Source organism: Schistocerca piceifrons, chromosome 1, assembly GCF_021461385.2.
Source record: "Schistocerca piceifrons isolate TAMUIC-IGC-003096 chromosome 1, iqSchPice1.1, whole genome shotgun sequence".
Classification (NCBI taxonomy): domain Eukaryota; kingdom Metazoa; phylum Arthropoda; class Insecta; order Orthoptera; family Acrididae; genus Schistocerca; species Schistocerca piceifrons.
In genome coordinates this window covers 1,239,969,067-1,239,990,024 of record NC_060138.1, presented here as the reverse complement: position 1 = coordinate 1,239,990,024, position 20,958 = coordinate 1,239,969,067, and the positions used below count along the sequence as shown (strand labels likewise).

At 38.9% G+C, this 20,958-nt stretch overlaps 1 protein-coding gene across 1 annotated transcript in view; it reads right to left on the bottom strand.

The window, feature by feature from the left end:
- Positions 1-2,353: 2,353 nt before the first annotated feature.
- The window catches only part of LOC124780187 (pancreatic triacylglycerol lipase-like), a 93,124-nt gene continuing 74,519 nt past the window's right edge, over positions 2,354-20,958 (bottom strand). The window contains exon 7 of the mRNA XM_047253762.1: positions 2,354-2,492. Within this exon, the coding sequence (XP_047109718.1) occupies positions 2,354-2,492 (139 nt within the window). The remainder of the gene's footprint in view (positions 2,493-20,958) is intronic.

Below are 20,958 nucleotides of genomic sequence, written 5' to 3'. Positions count from 1 at the left end.
TCAAACTGGGGAACAATCAAGAATGGGGTGCCGTGAGGTTCGGTCTTGGGTCCCCTGCTGTTCTTAATATATATTAATGACTTGCCATTCTATATTCACGAAGATGCAAAGCTGGTACTTTTTGCCGATGATACAAGTATAGCTATCACACCCGACAGACAAGAATTAAATGGTGAAATTGTAAACGATGTTTTTCAGAAAATCATTATGTGGTTCTCTGCAAATGGGCTCTCATTAAACTTTGACAAAACACAGTATATACAGTTCCACACAGTAAATGGAATGACCCCATTAATAAATATAGACTTCTATCAGAAATCGGTAGCTAAGGTAGAATATTCAAAATTTCTAGGTGTATGCATTCATGAGGCGTTGAACTGGATAAACACACTGGCAATCTGCTGAAACATTTGAGTTCAGCTACTTATGCTATTAGGGTCATTGCAAAATTTTGGCGATATACATCTGAGTAAATTAGCTTACCATGCCTATTTTCATTCTCTGCTTTCGTATGGCATCATATTTGGGGTAACTCATCATTGAGTAAAAGAGTGTTCATTGCACAAAAGTGTGTAATCAGAATAATTGCTGGAGCTCATCCAAGATCATCCTGCAGACACTTATGTAAACAGCTAGAAATCTTCACTGTAGCCTCACAATATATATATTCACTTATGAAATTTGTTATTAACAATCCGAATGAATTCAAAAGTAATAGCAGTGTACATGGCTGCAACACTAGGAGAAAGGATGATCTTCACTACTCAAGGTTAAATCTAACTTTGGCTCAGAAGGGGGTAAATTATGCTGCCACAAATGTCTTTGGTCACTTACCTAATAGCATCAAAAGTCTGACAGATAGCCATATAGCATTTAAAAGCAAATTAAAAGAATTTCTTAATGGCAACTCCTTCTACTCATTAGATGAATTTTTGGATATAGTAAGTGGGTAATTTCCCAACCTCAAAAATAAATAAATATTGAGTGTCATGTAATATTTTGCCTAATGTAATATCTTGTATGGACACCTTTCATTAACCTGTCACGTTCCACATCATTACGAAGTGTCGTATTCATGATCTACGGAACAAGTACTAATCTAATCTCCCAGTACCTACTACAACCTACATCCTTCTGAATCTGTTCAGTGTATTTATCTCTTGGTCTCCCTCTACAATTTTTACCCTCCACACTGCCCTCCAATACTAAATTGGTGATACCTTTATTGCCTCAGAACATGTCCTACCAACCAATACCTTCTTCTAGTCAAGTTGTGCCACAAATTTCTCTTCTCCCCAATTATAATCAGTACCTCCTCATTAGTTATGTGATCTACCCATCCAATCTTCAGCATTCTTCTGTAGCACCACATTTTGAAAGCTTCTATTCTCTTCTTGTCTAAACTAGTTATTGCCCGTGTTTCACTCCCATACAAGGCTACACTCCATATAAATACTGACACTTAAATCTATACTTGATGTCAACAAATTTCTCTTCTTGCCATTGCCAGTCTATATTACCAGTATCAGAAATAAATATACATATTTTTGATTTGGTTGCACTAAAGTTTCCATCTATTGTATAATACATAGATACAGATAAAATTGTTCAGAATAGCATGCGTTTATCTTACAGGTGTACTTCACCAGTGTAAATTATCTGGAGTGTAATAAGTATGTTTTGCACAGAATCTCAAACTGATAAATTCAAGAGCATTACATTTATTTGCACACTTATGTAACACCTAATACACATTTTCACCAGTAAAATTAAGCCAAAATATTTTCTGTATATTAACTTTTCATTTGTTATTAACATATATATGTGAAGACAGGAAAGAAGTTCCTCTTCAGAACATTCTGGTTGAAGTTCAATACCTAGAAATGGCACTGACTTCTCACCTTGAGCAATTTTTCAACAAATTACTTTCACCTCTTGGCAATACTTTACCTGTAAGCAGTAGTTATACCTGAAAGCTGATTAGAAGACTAGTTGAGGTAAATCAGACTGTGAGGGAAAAAGCATTCCTTGTGTCCTGTCACATATCTTCTATGACATGTATTTACCAAATAATCAAATAAGAAAAAGGAAATACTTTAAATAGATAAGTATTGATGTTGTAACCAGTCATGTACCTGACTTTTGCAGCTCTTGAAAGGAAACTTTTACTCACTCCTTTAATGTTTTTATTGAAACGTCTTAAATAACCAAATAATACATAAGAAAATTTTTATGTAGTTTATTGCCAACAGTCTCATTTATGTTTACACAAAAGTCCTCACATCTAGCATTACAACGAGTTAGCAGCATTGATACATTGCTTAGTATTTTTCACCTCATAGAACCGTTGAAGTCAACCACTGTGCCCTCTGATTTCATTCTCTGGCAGAGGGCTTGCTGTAGTTGGTAGTTGTGGAACATAGACACCTTCTTTCCCCAAGCCGAAAGGAAAGGATGTACCAGTACGAAGGAAATAAGAACCACGAGTATTGCTGAAATGGAAAATGTCAGATGTCATACTTTGACAGAACAATCTTAGAGAAATCAAAAAGTGTATCATGCCAAAGACGTTCTGTTTATTGCAGTTGGACAGAAAGACAATACTGCATTTGCACAGCTGTGTTCCATTCTTTCATCTATTATAAAGCCAAAAAAGGAGAAAACTGCGGACTTGGAAAAAGTTTGATTTTAGAAGAAATGGAGACTTATGTTCACATAAAAAATATAAAACTAAAATAAATCAATGGCAGTTCACAGACTGAGACATGTTTATAAGCCATGAATATCATATTCATCTTCAAAGTCCTGTGCTAACTGTTCTGACAGCTAGCCCATCTGCAGTTCATGCTGGTATCATGTGCACATGGAGGTAATAAAAACAAAAACAAAACAAAAAAAAACAAGTCATGAAAGTGTATATATCAAGTAATAAAACTAGAAAGATCTATAAAGCATAACAGCTTTCTACCTGAGTCAAGACAACAGAAAAATAAATAAAAAATAAAAACTCTAACACAAAAGCTGAGTACTTCCACATAGAGGAAGGCAAGTGATGTAAGGAAGATTATCTGCAAGAACAACTCCAGTTGCCAGGGTAAATACAGTCCAATAAAGATGTGAAGACTAACATTTGCACTAAAAAAATCTCAAACAAAACTGCAACCCAATGAGGTCCTGGATTATATCAGGTTTTTCATGTAGTAGCTGGGATGCAGTTGCAAGCTTGCTAAAAATAGTGAGGGTGCATGAAGATAGGCAAACGAGATGGATATTCAGGTTGGAGACCTGAAAATGACAGTAGGTGAGTAGGTTCTATGTTACAAATAGTTGGTGATGCTGCACAAGTCTAACGCTTTCTTGGACAACAAGAGACAGTGCTGTTTTGGGTTGCATGACTCACGTGTCTCTACCAGTTGACTCATACACTGTGGGTGTCCTCTTCTTAGGTTCATCAGCTACGTCACTCTCACCATTTCATTCTTCTCTGAAGACTGTATCAGGTAAAATGGAATAATATTAAACAACTCTCTATTCTTGAAATAAATCACGTACTCGTAGAATCTTTGCAGTTCAACAATATATTTTCAACTCTCATCCCCAAAGTAACAATTATTCTGTACAAGCTCCAACAAGCCAACTGGTTCCAAGATGAATGTCAGAATCAACAAAACACTCATACAATTACATACGTGCTGCCTCATGCAGAGCCAGGACATGAAGTAAGAGTCTCTATACAATACACACTTAATTTGTCTCTGTAACAATCCTCATGACACCACAAATCATGGAACATTATACAAACACTCTTTGACTTTCTGATATAAATCTCAAGGCACTGCTGGTAACCACTAGTTGGGGCCGCTCGTCTGATGCTGGTCCTGGCTTCTTGTGACAGCTGTCCCTCCTGCACACACAGATATGTGTGGTGCAGTAAAAAGGCTCTCTCACCACCATCATTAAAATATCAGGATGATGGAGAGCCAAGTGTTTCTAGAATTTACCTCAAAACTCTTGAAGCACTAAATGAGATACACAATTTTATCATGGTTTCTTTGAATCACCAATAGGGCAGACTGGCAGCAGGAAAGGTGATCTGGAATTGTTGGGATAGACAGAGTAAGGGACACTGAGGGAACAGGGTCCTACCCACAGAGCAAGCATGTGTTCTTCTGGTAAAAGTCAGGCCAAAACCCAAGACTAGGGAGACCATCCCAGGCAACACAAATGTCAGTTAACAGTGTCAGGCTGGCACAAACAGCAACACGAAGAAGTGAACCTACTGTTCAGCAACAAACTGTGGCTACATCAGACCAAACTAATGAAGTAATAATTGAAGACCTAGGCATATATCATAATGACAGAATGCCCAGTGTACAGACACCAGTCTTGAACCCACAACGAGATGGTCATCAGGCAGAGGTCAATATATCAAACAGATAATGACTCATTGTACCCTAGGACAAAGAACATGAAGAGTGAATGTCTGCTTTGACTACAAACATCATAATTACATTTATGGCAAATACTGTGCTGGAAGCCCAACCAAAGGTCAGAATCCTGCTGATTATAATTTACTATGTAGAAAACAATGTTCAACTGAACAGTGCACTCAAACAACTGTCTAGACAACTCTAGGCTATATTCCAGAGAGATAAGGTAAAATATAACAGATTCACTGAAGACCAGAAATCTGCATTACAATTCTAATTCTTTAAGCAGTAATCACACTGAAAAACAACCAGCGACAGAGAACGTGAGCTCGTTCAGTTCAGTGAATATCATATAACCTTTCCACAGCTCTATGCGACATAGGAACATTTCTAACAAGAAGAGACCAACATTCTTCCTTAGCCTTGTGGAAGGAATTATCAAGGCTTTTGTTACACCTTACAGTAAATATTGGACAATGCACAAGATACTTAAAGTTTTCTGTTTGGAATGCAGTCTATGGACCAAAAAGATGGAGAAAAATTAATTTCTGATGAGGCACATTAGACATCCAGTCTGATGATGAAAGTCAAAACAATAGGTGAAATAAATTTTGTGGCTGAAAGATCCAAATTTAGTGGCTGAAGATCCAAAGACTAGAAATTTCATTGAAGATCCAAAGACCTACAAAACAAGCTTCTACAATTACCATACTGACAGAACCACAGAACGTTGTTGCTATGGTCTTGTGACAGCTGATAGTGCATGAATTATGAATTAACATGTGTACACTGGGTGTAGTGTATCAGTGGTTGGGAGTGAGGAATCTGTTGATGGCATAACCTGGGCAAGTCAGACTGGATTCATAAGGAGTCTTCTTCAAAACAATCTTCAAACTTTGTCCACATGTCAGGAACATAACCACAAGAAGTTACTTTTCAGCACTTCATGGTCAATTTCTCAGATATGGGTTTGGATAATGTGAAGCTGCCAATGTTTGGGAATGGCTTGAACTTTGCTCCTAAGCTTAGAACCTAGTGTTTAACTGGTATTATTAGTACTATTGAAAAGCTGTTATAAGCCCCTTCCCAGTCGTGCAGCAGAAGAAATAAGGTATGAAATATGTGGTGCACTTATGAGGGTTCCTTCTCAGGAAAGTAATGTTTCTTTCATGGAAAGGGCTGCACCACTCAAATTATGATGAGATCCTCACACACTGTTCCTTCCAATGAATAAGGGAAACACCACTGTACTGTTGTGATGTAGGTCTTTGACTAGAAGATTTACAGTCTGCTGAGTGAACAAAATACAGGAAAATTGATAAAGGCACTACACGGAGAGTAGAAAGAAAAAATATAAGCGGTGTTGAATTATTCTCCTCTTTGGCAAGAAGCTGTGAAAAGATTAAGACCTCAAGCTCTGTTTCACCAAGTTTATGTGGTCTTCTAAAAATTCGCAAAGAAGATGTACCATTGTGTCCTACTGTGTGTAATATCAGCACAGCAAAGTGTGACTAGCTAGACATGCCACTCTGTTGCCGAGACTTTTTGTGGGAAAATGCTTCCATCATGTTCACAGCTCTGCCGACTTCATTAATAGACTGAGCTCAGTATGACTCAATGAATTGGACTTGTTAGTAAGTTTGTCATCTCACTCTTCACTAGGGTCTCTCTCATGGATTTGTTGTCACTCATTGGAGTAAGTTTGAAGCTGATACAGCAGCACTCTTCCATCACACCTTCTCTCAGCTTACTCTTTATTCAACAGTGAATATTTTGAATTGACTGTTGGTGTTGCTAAAGATAATCCTCCCTACCTGATGGTAAGTAACATTTTTGTGGAATACTTTGGGGACAGGACACTTGAATCAGTGGAACTTAAGCCAAAGGCCTTTCTGGTGACACAGTGATGATGCTTTTGTAGTGCTGACACACCAGGAAGAAGAGCAATCATGTTTTTGCAACATCTGAATTCAATCAATGAGAATATCAAATTTATGATGGGAGTGGAAAAAGACAGCTGTCTACTGTCCGTTTACTATAAGTCCACACATATGGACCTATATTTGCAGGTGTCTGGTAGTCATCATCCATCGCATACTACAGATGTCCTTCAAATGTTGGTACATGGGACACATGTTGTGTCTGAGAGATACAGCCTTGCAAAGAAACTGCAACACCTACAACAATTTGTGTTCAAACATAATGAATATTCTCCACATCAAAGCAGAAGCCCCTAACGGTCTAGGGATAGCATCTTTGACTAGTAATCAAAACGCCGTGGGTTCAACGTTCGAACCTAGCTACTGCTTAAATTTTGATTAAAAATCATCAGCAATGGTGTGCAAAGACTTCTGGTGTAGGAAGTCACCCTCATTCTTCCAATGGCCTTGTCACAGATAGCAGAGATCTGGACACGGATTCAGGACACTCTCTTGTGCCCCTAAAAGGTGGAAGAATCAACAGTAATCAATGAAAAGAGGATGCATAAGACAATGGAAACCACTGTATTAAAGGCACATAATGTGTATTCACAGGCTATGTGCCTTGTAGCTGAAAAACTGTCATGATGATCTATCCATTGGCAAAACATTCTGGACTGGCCTCCATTCAGATCTCTGAGAGGGGATTGCCAAGAGGAAGACGATCATGAGATAAAGATGGAATAACAAATAAAAAGGTAACACTTGATGACTTGGAATGTAGAATGTCAGAAGTTTTAATGTGGTATGGAAGCTAGAAAATCTGAAAAGGGAAACAAAGCCTTAATCTAGTTATATCGGGTGTCAATGAAATGAACTGGAAAGAAGATAAGGATTTCTCATCAGAAGAATTTAGGGTGATATCAACAGCAGCAGAAAATGGTATAATGGAAGTAGGATTTATTGTAACTGGGTAGTTCTCATCAGATTTGACAGCATTCCAACGCTGTTAGTTTACGTATGAGGATATTAAATGGGTAATTCAGTATGTAAAAGAAAATTACAATGTAATAGTCATGGAACACTGGGATGCAGTTGCAGGGGAAGGATTAGAAGAAAGAGTTATGGGAGAATATGGGCATAGTAGTAGGAATGAGAGGACAGAAAGACTAAATGAGTTCTGCAACAAATGTCAGCTGGTAATAGAGAATACTCCTGTTCAGACATCACAAGAGGATGCGGTGTACACAGAAAAGCTCTGGAGGCACTGGAAGATTCCAGTAGGAGTACATCAGACTGAGATTCCAAAATTAGATATCGGTTTGTAAGGCATACCCAGGAGTAGATGGAGACTCAGACCACAGTTTAATAATGATGAAGAGTGAATTGAAATTTAAGAGAATCGCCCGGAAGAACAATTGTGGAAGCAAGTTGTATGCTGAGGAATGATGAAACACCTTTGAAGTTTGCTAAAGATGTGGATATTGCATTAGCAAATACCATAGCAGCAGTTCAGTTGAAGAGGAGTGGAAGTCCATAAAAAAAAGCAATCACATAAGTTGGAGAGACAAATTTAGGCACAAGGAAGGTGACTGTGAAGAAACTTGGGTAACAGTAGAAATGCTTCAATTGATGGACGAAAGAAGTACAAAGATGTTCAGAGAAAGACAGAGTACAGAAACATCAATCACTTACAAATGAAACAAATAGTAAATACCTAGGAGAAATTGCTACAGGAAAAGCATGAAGAAATCAAAAAAGAATTGATCATCATTTCAGTGTATAGAGAAGTCAAAACAAACTTTGGTGAAATTACAAGCAAGGTTGGCAGCATTAAGAGTGTAATGGGAATCCCACTGTTAAATTCAGAGGAAAGAGTGGATTTATGGAAAGAGTACACCAAAGGCCTATGTGAGGTAGAGGAATTGTCTGATGATGCAATGGAAGAAGAAACTGGAGTTGATGTGGAAGAGATAGAGGATCTAGTATTAGAGTCAGAATTTAAAAGATCTCTGGAAGACTTAAGATCACATAAGGTGGAAGGGATAGATAGCATTTAATCGGAGTTTCTAAAAATCGCTGGGGGAAGTCGCAACCAAACGACTGTTCAAGCTCATATGTGGGATCTATAAGACAGGAAACATACCGTCAGACTTACGGAAAAATATCATCCACACAATTCTGCAGATAGCGTGAGCATATAACTCCAAGAACTATCGCACATTCAGCTTAACAGCTCATGCATCTAAGTTGCTAACAAAAACAATACACAGATGAATCGAAAAGCGGCAGAGAGCTATATCGAGGGCATTACTTTTCAGCATGCACTTGTACAAGAGCCAAAGGGGGAGAATAAGAGTGGAAGACCAAGAACTAAGTGCTCGGAATAAAAGGGATGTAAGAAAGGGATGCTATCTTCTGCCTCCACTGTTTACGCTACACACACAAAAGTAACGAGAAAAATAAAAGGAAGACTGAAGAATGGAATTAAAATTTAGAGCATAACAATATCGATGGTAAGATACGCTGATGGCACTGCTACCCTCAGAGAAAGTGAAGAAGAATCTGTTAAATAGAATGAGTAGCCTAACGACTACAGTACATGGACTGAAGGTAAACTGTAAAAAGTTTAGAGTAAATAGAAGTGGCAGAAATAAGAACAGTAAGAAGCTAAACATCAAAATTGGTGATCACAAGGAAGACAAAATTAAGGAATTATGCTGCCTTGGAAGCAAAGTATCCTGTGATGGATGAAGGAAGCAGAGCATAAAAAGCACAGTAGCACAGGCAAAGAGTATGTGTTTGACTGAAAGGAGTCTGTTACTATCAAACATACGTAGTGGAGCAAAGTATACTTCAGGACAGCTTGCATTGCTGTCAGGTGTCTCAGGGTCAGTGTTTGTTGCCAGATCTCCTCAAAGGATCAATGTCCTGACACAGTTGTCCTCCTTCTATATCACAGGTAAAAGTCCTATCTGTGGCAAAGGATCTAATGTTCTCTACAAGTCAGTCTGTTGCCCTTATCACATTTATTAATGACCTGTCATATTGACATATCACTTTTATCATTATTATTAATCACGTGTTGCTTTGCTCATCATTATTTAATACTTGATTATAATGATTTATTGCCTAAAAATAATGATTTTCAACAACCAGTTCAAAAAGACCCAACCACTCCCTTGGTCTTACTAACCATCTGACTGATCAGTCACTTGTACACCATAGTGGAAGGTCATGACTAACAATCAGACAGATTCCTCACTCATGTTCGGTCATAAGCCTTAAACTCTTATGCAATTTTGGGCTTTTTGCAGCAGAGTATTATTCGAAATGGCATTTCTGCAACATATGACCATATTCTTCTGTTACTATCTACAGGTTTGGAGCCTTTTGTTAGAATTTTGCTGATTTTTCGAAACAGATATATTTCAGAGACCATAAATAAATGTTTAACAAATAACACAGTTCATTATTGGAACAATTACATTTTCAAACAACTGACAGCTTACTAGGGTCTTGGGAATTAATACTTAACCCCCACACTCTATGACGTCATTCAAGTGCGAAACAATATACTTCTAATTACCTAGCCGGGTTCAAGATGGCGCCGGGTAAAAGTGTACAAATTGCCGATCCCGCAGTTCCAACGAATTTCGACCGTAATAAGAGCAAAATATGTTCGAAAAGAGTTATACGAGGTATTCTGTGTATTAACTGTAATTACTGGTATCACGAAAAATGCGTCAAAGTTAACCTGAAATAATTTAACAGTGAAGAACAGTGGTCATGCCGCCAGTGCATCATACAAGCAACTGAATCCAAAGTAAACAATACTCTAAAAACGCAGGATCACATAATTACATCGTTGAAGCAAGAAATAATGGACCTCAACCTGAAGCTTGAAAGCCTACTGGTGAAGTATCATGAACTATTAGTGAAGTGTAATGAACTTGAAGTGGCAGTAACCAATAAAACCACGAACAATGAACTCGTTATCCGCACACCGAACGTAAATATCGGTAACAAAAACTGGCGTTTGACGGGACAACGTACTACGAGAAATAGTCAAGCCGTAAATCGTGCCCAGAATGCAATGCTCAGAAATCGTGTGTTGTCTAGCGCCACGTGTGATCGTAGCCCTGTAAAATCTGAATGTAAACGAACTGCAACGGAAAACAAAGCAAATGTGAGGGTACGCCTACGTGAAATGGATCCAGAAAGTGATTTTAAAAGTGTAACTACTGATAAGCGCCGGGTGCAAGATGCTAGCAAGGTCAATTTACAGCCTAACTTTGCTCAATACCTTACGCAAAAATTAACCCAAAGTGAACAATCCGCCACAAAGTGTATGAATAACCCGCCGACGAACATAATCTCTCAAGCACCGATATATGTGCAGGACAAAAACGAAAGAAATTCCAGAACGTTACATAGCAAGAAAATCTCGGAAAAAATGTAAGTACTAATATTAAGTGACAGTCATGGAAGAGACTGTGCTCAAATACTGCAAGACAAACTAGGGCCCTCATACCAGGTAAAAAGCATAGTAAAACCTGGCGCCCCACTAAAAGAAGTGCTAAAAAACGCAGAATGTTTGACAAGAAGCTTCGGTACACGTGATACTTTGATTGTAATAGGGGGTTCTAACGACATAGACAAACCTCTCGATCTAATGTTGAAGGATGTGGTAGAACCATTGGAACCAATACTCGCTCTAAGTCACAAAATGAATATCATCATCCATGCTATACCCAGGAAATATGATGTTCAAAATTTAAATAGTAAAATTAATACTGCAAACCTCCACCTGATACAGGCTCTGAATTTAGCTAAACACGCGTACAAAAAAAGAATTGCTGTGAACTTTGAAATAGAGAGACTAGCCAGAAACCACTTCACAACACATGGCTTACACCTAAACAAATGTGGCAAGGAGATTATCTGCAATAGACTGGCCTTCCTGACAACTATGGGGGACAATAAGAAACCAAAAGTCAGAAACCATAAACAGACGCTAATAAGCAATTGGATAAAGACAAACAAGACGGGAAATAAAAATAATAATAGTGGCCATACCGTGCAAACTACACTAGACAAATGGGTCACGAAGTCACAGAGACGAAACACAAACCCCCTGGCCCCTCAAAAAGGTCAGAAACCTGAAAGGATCAATAATGTGATGGTGAACATTATCGAGACATCCCTCCAAAACGTCAATGTGATGCCTCAACAGTGTGAAGTGCATGAGGATACTTTTCAGGCCCACCTGGAAGATGAGATGGCTGCCAAGGACGACCAACAGAACCAGCACAACTGCTCAGAAGTCAACATACCTGGAATACAGCACAATTTAAACTAAAGGTCAGTGACACAGTAAATATGTCTTCGAGCCCCCTGAGTAAACCCCACTCAGACCTGAAAATTTATTATCACAATGTCCAATCCTTGAGCAACAAAACTGATGACTTAAGCATTTTGCTGACCAGTGAACTCAGTGATATCTCAGTAGTATGCCTAGCAGAGCACTGGCTCTGCACTGATGTGGTTAACCTAATCTCACTACTCAAAATTGTGTGAACACTACTCCAGATCAAATGATGGACATGGTGGGGCTGCCATCTTGATCAAACAACACATTGAATATAGCCCACTTCCTGCCCTAAAGGAAATAGGAACAGATAAGATCTTTGAATGTGCAGCCATAAAGCTTACAGATCTAAATCTAATTGTAGCCCCCTCCAGTAGTATTAATGATTTTCTGTTACAAATGGACTTGGTTCTATCCAAAATAAGCCAGAAGAAACAGGATGTGATTATATGTGGTGACTTTAATATAGACTTTCTCACCCACAACAGAAACACGGAAACATCGATTAACATTGCAAAAACTTATAATCTGCATGGCCTTGTAAACGAGCCCACTAGAATAACACCCACATCCAAGACAGCTCTAGATCAAATTTTTGCAAATAGAAATAAACTTAACCCAACTCTAGAAGTATACAATGCAGGATTCAGCGACCACCAAGCTGTCATTCTAAAGGTCGATGTTAGCAAAGATACCTCAAACCCAGTCCCACCTAAAACTTTAGGAAGGTTTTTCACCCAAGAGAACTTGAACAAGCTAAATGCCCTCCTTAGTAAAGAAAAGTGGACAGAGATGTACACAGCCAATGATGTCAACATGAAATTCAACATATTTCTTGACAAAATGATCCACCACTTTGAAGAGGCCTTTCCGCAAAAACCAGTAAGAATAAATAATAATAATAGAAACAAGAGTTGGATTACACCAGCTATAAAAATCTCTTGCAAACATAAAAGAATACTCCACACATTATATAAACAAAGTAGTGACTCCCCCAACTAACAGAATACTATAAAAACTACACATGTATCCTAAGAAGAGTGATAAGGTAAGCAAAAAGGATGCAGAATGATGAGTACATTGACAAATCCAGCAATAAAGTAAAAGCAATGTGGAATATCGTAAAAAGGGAAAGAGGGGAAATGAAAGCTTCACACATGAACATAGAAATCAAACTCTACAATGAATCTATATCTAATCCCGAAGTTGTGGTGAACTCATTCAACAATTTCTTTACAAGCATAGCTGAAAAACTGGTCCAAAATAATCCTAACACAAATTGTCAACCAGTAAACCAAAAATATCACACATGTGCAGAGTCAATTTTCATTACCAAAGTCACTGAAAATGATGTTGCAAAAGCCCTCAGAGATTTAAAAAATTCATATTCAGCTGGAATTGATGGTATCCCAGCAGCTGTAATCAAAAATTGTGAACACACAATTGCTGAACCATTAACTCACCTCTGTGACTGTTCTTTCCAGGCAGGTATCTTCCCTGAAGCTCTGAAACTTTCTAAAGTAATTCCTGTCTTCAAAAAAGGTGATAATAAAGATATGAATAACTACAGGCCTATCTCAATCTCATCCTGCTTTTCTAAAGTTTTTGAAAAAATAATGTCCATAAAAATGATGGACTTCATTGAAAAAAAAAGATTTACTAAGTTTAGTTCAACATGGGTTCAGAAGCAACAAATCTACTGAAACTGCAGTATATGATTGCACAAATACGCTTTTAGAACTGTTAGATAGAAAACAACCCATAACAGGCATATTTCTGGATCTGTCAAAGGCTTTTGACACTGTTGACCACAAAATATTACTGGAAAAATTAGAACACTACGGTATCAGAGGAATTGCAAACAACTGGATTGCTACATTCCTAACCAATCGGATGCAGAGAGTCAGCATGAAATATACTAAAAGCAAGGTGTTCCACAGGGCTCACTATTGGGACCCCTACTTTTCCTCCTGTATATTAATGACTTGAGCCTGAATGTTGATGCACACAAAACAAAAATATTTGCTGATGGCACAACTGTACTCCTCAAAGGGGAGAATACAGATGCTGTGCAAAAAGCTGTGAACTTGGCTACTGATCAACTCAGCAACTGGGCAAAAATCAACAGATTAACTATCAACAGCAGAAAGACAGCTCCCATGAACTTCCACACAACACAAAATGCAAATTCCTCTCAGCCATTTGTCACTATCAATAACCAGTCAATAGATACCAACACTGTTTTCAAATTCCTAGGTCTGTGGGTTCAAGATAACCTGAAATGGAATACACATACAGGACAGGTAAATGCCAGGATTTGTACTGGCTGTTATGCATTGAGTGTACTGAAAACATGTGCTAGCCTGAAAACATTAACCAGTGCATACTACGCTTACATACAAGCCCACCTAAAATATGGTGTAATATTCTGGGGAAATGCTCCAACTGCTCGGAGCACATTCAGAATCCAGAAGAGAGCAATGAGGATTATTACTGGGAGCAAACCCAGAGACTCCTGCAAACCCATCTTCAGAACGTTGGAAATCCTTACACTGCCTTGCCTCTACATTCTTGAGACTTTAAAATTCTTCAGAAAACACATAGTGCCAACTGACCCCAGAGTCGTAAAAAATAATGAAATACATGAACACAACACCAGGAAAAACGCAAACCTGCATGTTATACGTACAAACACTCAACTGTGTAAAAAGGGAGTTTTCCACATGGGCTCCAACTGTTCAACAATCTTCCCACTAGTATTAAGTCCATCGAAGACAACACAAAATTTAGCAAAGCCGTGAAGTCATATTTGTTGTGTCACTGTTTTTACTCTGTAAATGAATACTTAGAACGGTAATCTTGCTGTTTGTGTTAAATTGAAAACATTGAGCAATATAATACATTAGGATACTATAGGCTTATGTTAATATATGTTAACAATGTTAAATGATATTTTCTGACATCTGCAACACACTGTGTACCATCAGATCACATGGATTAAATAAATAAATAAATAAATAACTATTTCTCAAGTTCATTCAACTAGCCATTTCCACCTACTTCCCTCAATGTCAGTCAACTACTTTTCAAGATCATTATCCAAGGATGCATGTATTAATAGTAACTAAGGGACATTTAATTTTTAACCAGTCACTGATCACTGTTGTGTGCATATCCCTTTCAGACCTTTTTTTGCTGGAGGAAGAAACATTTTTTATGTGGTAATGTCCTTAAGTGATTTTTCAATGATTTTAGCCCTTTCAGACCTTTTTTTGCTGGAGAAAGAAAACTTTTTTATGTGGCAATGTCTTTAGGTGATTTTTCAGTGATTTTAGATGCAATATTTATACAAAAACATGTACCCATTTACAAAACATATTTTGTGCATGTCTTCATTTTATGGACTAAAATAACCAATTACGAAATATTCTCTATTGCAATAAATAGTAAACTGATCATTCAATAATCACCATGCAAAATAACAATAACAATGTTGAGTCATACAGTGGAATATAGCGAACCAATCACATCCGTGTATTCTGATGATCACGAGCTGCTGCGCACTGTGATATTTTCATTGTGATGCCTAACAGTTAGCAGCATTTGCGCATGATGAAAAAATACTTCTATCGCAACCATGACACAGTAAAAGTTAATGTACACACTTGTAGCCAAAGGATCTGAAAGAGTTAGTGTAGGATGGAATAATACAAGAACGTTTATTTATCTAAAGCAAAATAACGATTGATCCACTGGTCAAACATCTACGTTTACATACATATACCGCATATGGTGGATGGCGGAGTGTATCACATACCACTACTATTATCCATTTCTTAATGATTGACCCCTGACTTTCTGGTCAGACTGCATTACGAACATCGATATTTTACCTTGTCGGAATCGTGTAAATGTCTACTTCTGTTTAGTATATGAATATTACATCTTAGTTGAAATGGGGGCGACATACGCTGTAATATTTAAGAGAAACCGTGCGTTTTCTAGCTTTTTTCGGCCAGGTTAACTTTAAGGACGTATGAAAATCAGACCTTAATTAGCAGAAAAAATTCCTTTGCTCAGTTTTATTCTATTTACAGGTCGATTTTCGTTATTTTCTCATCACTATAATATTAAACGCAAGACGCTGCTATTGACATTACCGTTGCAATTATTGCGACGGTGAAGCTTGAATTTTTTTTGGTTGCGTCATTTGTGTTTGTTAATGAGTACTCCTCGCGTTTGTTAGATAAGGGTTAGTAAAGTCATTGTGTTAGTAGCTGCAGTATATGCGAGGCTGTAGTTGTCACACCGGCGCAACGCCATAAGCATCTGTTCATCAGCGAAGAACGGCAACTTCGTAGTCGCGTTCCAAAAACTCAAATAGCTCTGAGCACTATGGGACTTAACTTCTGAGGTCATCAGTCCCCTAGAACTTAGAACTACTTAAACCTAACTAACCTAAGGACATCACACACATCCGTGCCCGAGGCAGGATTCGAACCTGCGACCGTTGCGGTCGCGCGGTTCCAGTCTGTAGCGCCTAGAACCGCTCTGTCACAACGACCGGCAGTCGCGTTCCAGTACAACATTGCCGCGTTTGATGTTTGTTGCGAGTAGAAAGAAATAATATGGGAAATTACAAATAAATACTGGATATGCAAGTAGCTCACAATAAGGAACATTGGTAAAGTACATTTCAACAGTAAATCGAAACGTCGATTACCTCGAGTAAATTATGCAGGAAAGAATGAGGACTGAAATAAAACCTACTTTAATCGCTTTTGCTTCTGGCTGCGATCTCGCTGCTGCTATTGCACTCGTCTACTTGGATCAGCAATGGATCTATTGTTATGTCAAGTCAGTGGAATCTTTGTGCTTAATTGTTTTCAAGTTTGTGTACATCAGTAGGGTGACCAGACGTACGGATTAGGCTAATCCGGACATGTCCTCATTTTTAGCTCTTTGTCCGGGGTCCCGAGGGATTTTTACAGTGTCTGGCTTTTTCGCAAAGTTGAGCGTAATACAGTTAAATTTACAATTCGTCCCGTTCAATTGCTCTTTTCTTAAATACTTTAACTATTGGCACAGCCTTTGTGATGTACATGCACGAAGGCGGTGTTAGTAGGTGGTACCAGGATCGTCGATGTTATTGCTGATCGACCATAAGCGAATGCAAATATCGATTATTTAAAATCTTCGTTTCATATCATCGTTTCCTGTAGTGCACTTGTGATTTGTGAGTGTAATTTTTAACCGAGTGAGTTACGTGAAATATATGGCTATGCCTAAACGAAAGTGTACATTTTCCGATGTCCTTTCAGGCAAAAAATCCGGCTTTCAAGAAAGGGAGAAATGAATTTGAAGCGGAATGTAACGTACGGCTCAGTGGCCAATAAAGGTAAGAAATAACTCGACAGATTGTCATGGTTTTATTTCATTGTTTCATAGAAATTCAATTTTTTGTATTTGGAAAGTTAAAGTGCAGTTTACATGTTGTCAGCTGATGCTTGAATTGTAGATGTTGGTACCGGTGTGTCGAATGAAGGAAGGTGAATGGTCTTACGTTTTTCGCTTTGTAAACAATTATGTGTTGTTGACATGACAAAAGAATTCACGCCACACTGTCACCACAATCAATGTTTTTAATTTTTTTGTATTGCTCAGTTAACTACCACCTGATCATCAGTAACAATTAACTACTAGTTTTACCGGTAATTCCCGGCAGTCACGTGACTTGTCCAAAACTGATGGATGGTATCCTCATCTGCAGTTATCCCGTTTGATGTGTCCTCTTTTTTCTTCCTTTGTCCTCCTTTTTAAACAATTGCATCTGGTCACCCTATGTACATGATTCACTGAATCACTTCAGACAGTTTGGGGAACACTTTCCAGAGGGGAGCGACACAACAGTAAAGTTTCATTCATTTTAAAATTCTTATCCTCGTTTGCTACCTTGTCCTTGACAAATGCCCACATAGTTTAATGGCGTTCAGTTCACAGTGCGCCACAGGCAACCACAGAAGTTTAATTTCCTTTTCCACTGATCACAATATACTTTCCAAAAGGTATTCCTGTGGCCTGAAGTGGGGTCGCAGTGTTCCAGTAGGACAGCTTTAGTAAGTTCCTCATATGATGTGACATTAGATGGAAGCTCTACATTATTGCTTCCCAACCATTCAAGAGTAGAACGCTTTCTCCATTTCGTGGATGGATTTCGTGATACTGGATTTATCATTGCGCAGATTTGTTTGGTAATGTTTCGAGAACGCTCCTAAACCACTCTGTGTAGTGTCTGGCATTCATTTCAGAATGATAATCTGCACCTCCTTTTTGAAAAATGGCTCTGAGCACTATGGGACTTAACATCTGAGGTCATCAGTCCCTTAGAACTGAGAACTACTTAAACCTAACGAACCTAAGGACATCACACACATCCATGCCCGAGGCAGGATACGAACCTGCGACCGTAGCGGTCGCGTGGCTCCAGACTGAAGCGCCTAGAACCGCTCGGCCACTGCGGCCGGCACACCTCCTTTTTGCTCAATAGAAAATAAGCCAGCAGTTCCCTATGTGGCACATTATAATCCTTATTTCCAGAACCGGGCGGTGTTTGAATTCCTCCTTTCCAGCCATTTCACTCCTGAACACTTCTTATGTGATAATTCATTCATTCATTCATTCTGATGCACAAGGCATTTTTTGTTCCTGCTAACCAAACTTTCTGGAATGACTTACACCACACCAACTCTCATCAGTGTAATGAATAGTCCATCCAGTATTGCGCAAGTGTCTTAGTTCTCGCAAGAACTCGTCTCTTTTTCCTGACATTTGTTTTTTCCATCAGCACAGGTATTTTTGTTGAACTTTTTGTATCTGAAACCCAATTTTCGAATAACACGCCAAAGGATTGTTTCTGTCATATCAGGAAAATCTTCCACTTAAATCTTCAAATTTTCGAATACGGCTGCCACTGTTGGAAACTGCATTATTCTTCTTATGGCTCCCTGTTTAACTCGTTCAATACAAACTTCTGTCGCCTGTGAGAACGCTTTCTTGGTGATGCAAGACACGAATTTTCTCTATATTCTCTCTCGAAATTCACTTCACTGTACTTTCACTAATACCGAGATATTCAGAAGCACTCTTTATTGGCTGTGGTACGGAACTGCTCGCGCCCTGTTTTTTCGGCCTCAAAGTAAGCACACACACGGATCACCACAGACTTTTTATAGCTTCGTAAATGATGCATTGTTCTACATAAGTGCAAGGCAACAAATTATGTTACGAGCGCTGTCTCACACGAATACACGACAACGAATGGAAGCACGAGTTTTTCCTATCTGACGGTTTAGCCGCGATGTAACGCCGCAACAATGAAGTGGAAATACTGTTAGAGGTCTGGCGACATAGCACACGGGAGCACGCGGCGCATAGAAATGGAAAAGCAAATACATTAAAGATGTGATATTAGCGCTTTATACGGTTTTACGTGTATAAAAACATAACAGCTGTGCAAGGCAATAACAGAGCTCGCATTTACACTTTTCGTATTGTTAGTATGTATCACAACTAGGCAAACTGCACCAAAATATGCCCTCCATTATCAGTTCAAAACGACTGACTGGAAAGCAACGACAATTCGTCAGGAAATTGAGTGTGCTTGTATCATTAAACTGTGCAGAGGAAATTTTTCTCCTAATTGCAGTCTGACTTCTATGACTCCTCAAATCTGACACTCGCCAAAAAATGGTCGGAAAAGCTCGCTTTTTCTTAAACATTACCGTGTATGTCGACCCATTTTCAACTAAATTGTAATATTCATACACCAAATAAAAGAAGACATTTCGGCGATTCCGACAGGTTATAACACATCGATATTCATCATACGATGTTTCCATAATAAGAGCTCCAAGTCAGAAGTCAACCTTTATGAAATGGATAATAGTGATTTCCTTTCATGTTCCACTAGCAAATAGAGTGAGGGAGAAGCGACTGTCGAAAAGCCATTGTACGAGCCCTAATTTTTTTGTATCATATCTTCGTGTTCCTTAGACGAAAAGTGCATTGGCGACAACAGAATTGTTCTACAGCCTGCCTTGAATGCTGGTTCTGTAAATTTCCGCAATAGCCCCTCACGAAATGAGCATCGTCTTACCTCCAGGGATTCCCAATTGCGTTCACGAAGCGTGTCTGTAATACAGGGTGGACATAAAGTCCCAGAACACTTTCTATTATTTATTGCACAAGAACCAAACATTGTACAGATATCATACATATGTAATTTTCAAGAGAAACCCTGGAAGTTTTTTTTCCATGTACTCCGCTACATGTGGTTTGGTAATTAGTCGATAGTCAGCGCTAGTCGCAAACATGGCGAGTTCAGGTGCGGAGCGAGCTTTCCATGTACGGAGTCCAAAGAAATCGGTGCTCGAGCATCCTGTGAATTCGAAATGGCTCGTGACAGTGTGGAAAGTCCTGCGACAGAAGCTGTCTATGAAACCATTCAAACTGGAGCTAGTGCAGAAACTCAATGATGACGACAAAGACAAGCATTTTGAGTTTTGTTCGCAGTTGTTGAATGAGGATGGGAATGGCATTGTTGATCGCTTAAATTTTTATCGACGAAGCCACTTTTCACACCAATGGGAAAGTGAACAGGCATAATTGTCGAATCTGGGGTACAAAGCATCCACACAAGTGCGTTGAATAAGAGCGTGATTCCTCAAAGGTAAATGTTTTCTGTGGCTTGTCATGTCGAAAACTGTATGGGTCATTCTCCTTCACCGAGAGTACTGTCACTGGATATTCTTACTTGGACATGTTGCAGCAATGGCTGATGCCTCAAATGCAATCGGACTCTCCGTTCGTCTTTCAGCAGGATGGGTCTCCACCCCATTTTCATCGTGAAGTTCGTGGGTACCTGAACACGGAGCTGCCACATTGATGGGTCAGCCGTGCTACAGAAGGAGACAGCTGCTTCATGAAATGGCCTCCGTGATCAACAGATCTCACTCTGTGTGACTTTTTCGGTGGTGGTGGTTGTTGGGACTTTTAGGGGGGGGACTAAACAGTTTAGGTCATCAGTCCCCCATTCCAAAAACAGGCGAAACATAAAGTTGCGGAGCAGAGAAAACCCCAAGGGGAAGGAGACTCCCCTCCAGGCACTGAAAGAACACAAATGCAGCAACGAACACTACAGACAAGAAGAGTACAGATGAACACCAGACAGAAAGAAACA